The 8,184-nt window shown below is 40.1% G+C and overlaps 1 protein-coding gene across 1 annotated transcript; it reads left to right on the forward strand.

The window, feature by feature from the left end:
* The first annotated feature begins 579 nt into the window (after positions 1-579).
* LOC119508710 (septin-11-like) lies at positions 580-3,241 on the forward strand. Its single transcript, XM_037802411.1, has one exon. The coding sequence runs from the start codon at positions 694-696 to the stop codon at positions 1,981-1,983; it is 1,290 nt and encodes a 429-aa protein (XP_037658339.1). The 5' UTR covers positions 580-693; the 3' UTR covers positions 1,984-3,241.
* Positions 3,242-8,184: the final 4,943 nt, after the last annotated feature.

Raw genomic sequence — 8,184 nt, forward strand, 5'->3', positions numbered from 1 at the left:
GTACCACCAGGCATGACAAGGTGGTGCTGTCACTTCCTAGCAGTGTGACCTTGGAAAAGTTACTGAATCTCTCTGAGCTTGCTTCCTCACCCATAAAATGACATGTTTTTAAAAACTTGGCCTCATTGATTAGTACCATTATAGAAAGTGATTTTTGTGTATAAGATAAAAACAGTAGCTTGGTAAATGTAAAAATGTAAAATATTCCACAACTTCTGGATTTTGAATGGTAGACTACACTCAATATTGCCCCTTCTCATCTTGGAAATTATACATTAACCAAAAGAACAAGCAACAGAAATGGAAAAAAAAAAGTCCATCTTTGATGAAGATAGGCTTAATCTTCTACCCCAAATCACAATGTATGAGACAGGCTTGCTTTCTGAGGCTGGTGAAGATCAAGGAAGGAGTCAGAAAATGTGGACAATGTTGACCATGACAAGTAAATATTTTAAAGTTGAGTGACTTCACAGGTTTGTGTTGAGATCTCAGTAGCACTTAAAAAGCATCCACCCGATAAAGCGGGAGGGGCGGTGGCGTGGGGGGAGCAGATGCCGCTGGCTGGGAGCGCGAGCCGGCCGCCAGCAGAGCGCAGCCGCAAGAAAGGCGCGGGGGAGGCGAGCCGGAGCCAGAGTAGCAGTCTGTGTCCGCCGAAAGCACCCGGGTGCAGTCGGAGCCGGAGCCGCAGCCGCGATGGCCGTGGCGGTGGGAAGACCCTCTAATGAAGATCTTCGAAACTTGTCCCTTTCTGGCCATGTTGGATTTGACAGTCTCCCTGACCAGCTGGTCAACAAGTCTACTTCTCAAGGATTCTGTTTTAACATCCTGTGTGTTGGTGAGACAGGTATTGGCAAATCCACACTAATGGACACTTTATTCAACACCAAATTTGAAAGTGACCCGGCTTCTCACAATGAACCAGGTGTGCGGTTAAAAGCCAGAAGTTATGAACTTCAGGAGAGCAATGTACGGCTGAAGTTAACCATTGTTGACACCGTGGGATTTGGAGACCAGATAAATAAAGATGACAGCTATAAGCCAATAGTGGAGTACATTGATGCCCAATTTGAGGCCTACCTGCAAGAGGAATTGAAGATCAAACGTTCTCTCTTCAACTACCACGATACAAGGATCCATGCCTGCCTCTACTTCATCGCCCCTACAGGACATTCACTCAAGTCCCTGGACCTGGTCACCATGAAAAAGCTGGACAGTAAGGTGAACATCATTCCAATAATTGCAAAAGCTGATACCATTGCCAAGAATGAATTACACAAATTCAAGAGCAAGATCATGAGTGAACTAGTCAGCAATGGTGTCCAGATATATCAGTTCCCCACAGATGAAGAAACGGTGGCAGAGATTAATGCAACAATGAGTGTCCATCTCCCATTTGCAGTGGTTGGCAGCACAGAAGAGGTGAAGATTGGCAACAAGATGGCAAAAGCCAGGCAGTACCCCTGGGGTGTGGTGCAGGTTGAGAATGAAAACCATTGTGATTTTGTGAAACTCCGGGAGATGCTGATCCGAGTGAACATGGAAGATTTGCGGGAACAGACTCACACCCGCCACTATGAACTGTATCGGCACTGTAAGCTCGAGGAGATGGGCTTCAAAGACACTGATCCTGACAGCAAGCCCTTCAGTCTTCAGGAAACATATGAAGCAAAGCGGAATGAATTCTTGGGAGAACTTCAGAAGAAAGAAGAAGAAATGAGACAAATGTTTGTTATGAGAGTGAAAGAGAAAGAAGCTGAACTCAAAGAGGCAGAGAAAGAGCTTCATGAGAAGTTTGACCTCCTAAAGCGGACACACCAAGAAGAGAAGAAGAAAGTGGAAGACAAAAAGAAGGAGCTTGAGGAAGAGGTGAACAATTTCCAGAAGAAGAAAGCAGCAGCTCAATTACTACAGTCCCAGGCCCAGCAGTCTGGGGCCCAGCAAACCAAGAAAGACAAGGATAAGAAAAATGCAAGCTTCACATAAAGCCTGGCAAGCCAAGGATGTTCCCGCATTCACCTGCTTTTGCAGTAATATTGTGTCTTTGCCATCTGTGTCCTTTTATTTTTATTTTTATTTTTTTTACTCTTCCTCAAACACCAATAACTATTAACTCATTTTACTGAATGTTGTTGGGTGGTGGAAAATGGTAGAACAAGGGAATGACAGCAAAAGCTATGTGCAGCTGGACTTTGTTTCTAGAAAGCAAATGGTTTGTCTGTTATGCCTGTTCAGAATGGCAGCAGGAAGCATGCCTGTTACTTGTATGTTGCTTTGGACTGAGGAAAGGAGGTTGAAATGCTTTGTGTACGTCTGACGCGAAAACTTCTCACCACCTCAGCACTCAACTAAAAACCAGAACAGCCATGACAACATCTTGCATTGTCTTGATTATTCATCTCAGTGATCGCAAAATCCGTGAACTCACCCTGTCTCTTCTCCACATTACCCCAAACTAAGGTAGATTTGTGTATAGGCAGAACTGTGGGTAAGCATTATATGAATTTTTCATTTTAATCAATAATATTATTTGGCCTGGAATTGTGGGTCTGTTCAGACTGTTTCCTCTTGATGGTTTTAAACTGCATCTGAACACCTATCTCTCAAATCCTGGCCAAGTTGGAGTGGGAGGACTGTCACAGAAAACTTATGATTATGTTCACTTTTATCAGTGCAACCTTGTTTGTTTCACAGATAGTGATCTCAAAGTTTGGACCATACACCCTTCTACAAAGGATGATGGTTTTCTCAACCTATTTTCTACCTAAGATAATTGTTCATAAATACACCTAAATTTGTTCTCAGTGAGTTGGGTGGGGAGGGTCTAATAACTGATTCCAGGATATAAGTACAACTTCTAATAAAATTTTTAACTAACGAAGAGGAGAAAATTTCCAGAAATGCTTCAAGTAGAAAATTTGTTATAAACTGTGTGTCATCTGCAGCACAAGTTTGAGGGGAAAATGGGGAAGAACAGAACACAAACGCATGAATCAGGAAAGTAGAAATTCAACTTTACATCTGGCTTCCTTACTTAGTTCCCTTCAATATTTGGCGATAAAGGGAAGAAGAAATAGAACAATTGGTTTCTCAAATCCAGTTATCTTGGAATCCACGACTAGCTTCACCTGCTCTCTCTGTCCAAGGCCCATTGAGCTGATGCCCCAAAGCCTCAGCAGTGAGGGTGAGAGTATCCTATATACCACGATGTGAACTGTGTGCCTAATTTGCATAGAAAAATTACGTGTATTTTGCATAGAAAAATTACGTGTATTTAATCTGTTTTCTGTACCATTCCTTTCTGATGCTTATCCTCATCTTGATTTTTTTACTCTCTCTACTAACAAAATTCTCCCAGCTTTCTAACTCTGTAGTCTCCTGTTTCTTACTTGAAAGGATATTTCTCATGACCCAATGATTCATCCCTGCAACTTCTTTCTGACCATCACTAGTCATATATCAAGTAAACACTCACTCTCACACTTTTTTTTTTTCCAATTAGTAAGTCTTCCATTGGTTCCAACAAGGATTTTTTTCCTTTTTGTCCTCAGTCATATTCTTAGGAGAAAGAAGGAATGGTCTTCCATGAACTGATTTGGTCTTAATTAGGCTAAGTTAGGAAATCAGTTATTGAAGCCCAAACTAAGTTAGCAGTAATGATAGAAAGACAGGTTTAGGAGCTACTGGACTAAGTGTTTTTGTCTGTTTGCTTGTTTGTTTAATGATTCGAGTCTTGAGGCTAGCTGCGGAGCAGCCAAAGCTGAGATGGCATGCTGATTTCTAACCATCGGCTTAATTTGCTCACCACCATGCACCAGACAAAAGCCTGAATACTCATGTCATGTGCTTGTTCCCACCACTGCTTGTGTTAGCATTTTGGTGCCAAGTAAGAGAAAATACAATTTTAAATAGTTTCTGCATCACTAAAACCTTATTAAAATGAGCCTAGCAGTGAAAGGTATCCAACGACTTTTTAATTCCAAGATTATTGATTGGATTTTTTTTTTTTTGCATTAAAATTTTCAAAATAAAGTAAAACATATGGAGAGTCAGGGAATAAAAAGTCAAAAGAAAGATACAGAGCCTTTTTTTCCCCGACGTATTGCTTCTGCAGTTTTTTTTTACCACCTTTCCCTAGCCCTATTTAGTTTGTTATTGCTGCTCTTCTCTTTTCTTTCTGTATCTATGCCTTTTTTCACAGTAGTCCTTGGCTCTGCACGGAATAAATGATCCCCTCAGTCTAATTGGATGTGCTTTCGCCTCTGCATGTAAGTACAGTAGTAAGATATCTTTGAGATCTTTCTGATTTTTTTTAATTAGGAAAAACAAATGGGATGGATGGATTTTTTCTTTCATTCTTTTTGAGTTGGGTAGGAAGGTAATGACAACTATAAATATATTTTAAATGGCTACATTTATATCTTTCACAAGAACCACAAAAATTCATGTTACCCTTTACTATCAATGTAGACAATCAGAAATTACTAATCTCAGCCTGTGTTTTTGGACATCAGTGGATATTACATCAAGTCCTTGGTTCTGATAATGTTGATAAAAGCCAGAATGAGAAACTACTACCTTCCACTAGAGAAAATCAAAAATCATCCCTGCTTAATTTTTTGGTGATCTTAGTTTCAAGGTCTCTCCCTCATGCTAACTGGTATCAGTGGTCATCTCTTTCTCTTTGTGTGTGTGTGTGTGTGTGTGTGTGTGTGCACCAGACCACTCCAACTGGTCTCTCCCATCTTTTTTTCAACCGTAATGACCATCTTTTTACTTCTTCAGGAGTTTAGTTTAGCGATCACTAACAATTTTATGTGCTGTCAGATGTGATGGAAAAGCCCTTTGAGAATTTATTGGCTGTTCAGAGACTATGTTTTCCCAGCTTAGACTCTATTAATTCACCAAGATCTTGTCCAACTGGGGGAATCATTTAATGTAACACTGGGCATAGGTTACTTATCATCCTTCTATGCTTTGTAATCTCACCAGCAATAACATTTATTGTCCATATCTTATGCATCTCAAATGGACTTGGTTTCCTCACTTTCTTGACGTACCCATGAGTGTTTCACATACAAACTGCTGCATCAGATTTTTCAGCTATTTACCAATCCACGTCATACTGTCTCTGTGTGGTCCTACAGAAAGTGTCCATTCAAATTCTTTATTTTGCCATTTGCGACCGTCTGAAACTGTCAAGTCTCAACTTCTGAAAGTCCTGGTTCCATTTACAGGACATGTATATGATGACTCTTTAGTAGAAATTTTGACCTACAAAGTCTAGATTGTATGTAGGTATGAAGGGAATTTTTAAAATAAATTGAAAATTAAGCTGTGAACAGCATTAGAACTTTGTCTATTAATTTTTAAATATGCTGATATGCCTTAAACTGTAGCTGTAGATCATTGTCATTTTGCTGTTTGAAAATAACCAATGTGTTTTCTAAAACTTGTGTAATCTACTTTCTGTGTTAATGCAGAATTGTCATATATGTAAGCTGCATGTTAGACACTTGTCTTTTTTAAGAAAACTAAAATAATTGTATTAATGTGAAGCATATCACTTTTTCAAGTATGAAAGTAATCACTCAGCAACCATGCTCAGTAATGTGGTGTCTGTTAAGGTAGGAGAGTGGCGGACAGGTAATCTATGCATATATCAACAGTGCCAAGATCTAAAGCAGGGGGAAATATATTTTTACCCAAAAATTAAAAAAAAAAAAAAAAAAAAAAAAAAAAAAAGCATCCACCCACTCCCTGGCACAAGTGCTGACTGTCCTCTTGCTGATGGGAAGAGGGTTTGAAGCCATAAAAGGGCTTCCTGGGGGAGAATGCAGAACATGAAAGGGTCTGTTCTCCTTCACACTACATATCCCAATGCAGGTTTCAGTAAATAGAGCAAAAAACTCATCAAAAGTATTTCCCAACCCCCACTTCAGAGTGGATTTTCATTTTGGAAACCAATTAATTAATTAAAATAAACTCATAATTTTGACCTTAAATTTTGCTTTATGTCAATTATCAGATTGATCTTTGGTTTATAATATTGAATTTGAACTATTTTGAACTTTCTAAAACTTCACAATAAAACCAAATTACTGAAAAGCATTATGAACTAACCAGTCACTGCAGTGTTGTCTGTGTTAACCATGCTATATAAAATAGCAGCTCTGCCACATTCCACCCTTTCCCTGCTTTGTTTTTCTTTGTAGCACTTATTATCACCTGACATTTGTTTAGTGCCAATATTCCCTCACTAAATTGTAAGCCCCCCCCCCAAAGAAAACAAAACAAAAGAAGAAACCAAATGATATGACTTCTGCAAAGATAGCAGAATGGGTGAGGTGAAGTGGCCTCTTCCTCCATGAAAGGAATGAGAGAGGGGCTGGATGATGCCCAGACTGCAGATTTGGGGTGTGATTGTCCACAGAGGGACCCCTACAGTACATGCTGGGGATGTGGACAAAAATGTGGAGTGACTGCTCCTCGAGGGACAGGTTGAGTTTGGCCAGAACTGCCTCCCTAGGCCAGCAGTGGTGAGATGGCTGCTGGGCAATGGAGTGATCAGCAGCTCTCCACCCCCATACACCTAGCTTGACAGTTAGCTGGGGAGGTGATCCTCCACAGCCATATGGCAGGGGCTCCCAAGAGGGAACCCAGGAGGCAGCATTTACTCTCCCCCCATGGAAATCTGGGTGTGCACTGGCAAGAAGTGGGGATGGGAGAGGGTACCATACAGATGTATCAGGAGCCCCTCCCACACCACAGAGGCTCATGGGTGCATGGCAGGAAGGAAGCAGAGCATGCTTGAGCTGGAAGGTGCCCTTGAGTGGACTCACTGATGAACTGCACAGGGCCCACATTGCACCCTCAGAGTAGGTGGTCCCCAGTGCACAGGAGAAGTTCAGGGGAGGCTGGCTTGAGAGTAAAGAGGTGGCTCAAGAGTGCCACCTGCTGGAAGGATAGGGAAAGTGCACTTGAGCAAGTTGTAGCTCTACCAAATTATATATAAATACTCAAATAATCCTGCACTTCTGAAAATAACCTTATAAGACAAGCAAATGCCCTGAAGCCAATAGAAAATCATAAAACACCTGAAGACTCAAGAAGACATGGACATGCCAAATGAAAAAAATTAAAAAGCCAGAGGAGACACAGAATTTGGAGCAATTAATTAAAGAAACTGCACACAAATCTCCAACTTCAATGAAATAGCTAAAGACAAAAAGGAAATCAAGAAGACTCTAGAAGAGCACAAAGAAGAACTTGAAAGAGTAAATAAAAAATAGTAGACTTTACAGAAATAAAAGATATTTTTGATAAAACTAAAAATATACTAAAGATACACAACAGCAGAATCGAAGCAACAGAAGAAAGAATAGGTGAACTACAGGACAGGGAAATTGAATGTGAATGCACAAAGGAACAAATGGTGAAAATAATAAAAAATTTTGAAATGGATCTCAGGGAAAAGATGGGCAACATGAAGTGAACAAATATAAGAAACATTTGTGTCCCAGTAGAAGAGAAGAGTAAAGGGGTGGGAAAAGTGTTTCAAGATACAGTTGGGGAAAACTTCCCAACCCTTCTAAGCAACATGAATATGCAAATCAAAAATGCCCAATGAACCCCAAATAGAATAAATCCAAATAAACCCACTCCAAGGCATATACTGATCAGATTGTCAAATGCTGAAGAGAAGGAGAAAGTTCTGAAAGCAGCAAGAGAGAAGAAAGTCAGCACATACAAAGGAAACAAGTTAAGACTAAATTCTGACAACTCAGCAGGCACCATGGAGGTGAGAAGGCAGTGGTATGACATATTTAAGATTCTGAAAGAGAAAAATTGCCAGCCAAGAATTCTTTATCCAGCAAAATTCTCCTTCAAAATTGAGGGAGAGTTTAAAATTTTCACAGACAAACAAATGCTGAGAGAATTTGTTAACAAGAGACCTGCCCTGCAAGAAACACTAAAGGGTGCTCTACCAGCTGAGAAAAAAAGATAGGAGAGAGAGGTTTGGAGAAGGGCACAGAACTGAAGTGTATTGATAAGGGTAACGTAAAGGAAAAAAAGTGGGTGAAAAAAGATATGACAACTAAAAACCAAAGGATAAGATGATTGGCTCAAGGGTTCCCTTCAAGTAATAACCTTGAATGTGAATGGATTAAACTCTCCAATTAAAAG

Source organism: Choloepus didactylus, chromosome 14 (assembly GCF_015220235.1).
Source record: "Choloepus didactylus isolate mChoDid1 chromosome 14, mChoDid1.pri, whole genome shotgun sequence".
NCBI lineage: Eukaryota > Metazoa > Chordata > Mammalia > Pilosa > Megalonychidae > Choloepus > Choloepus didactylus.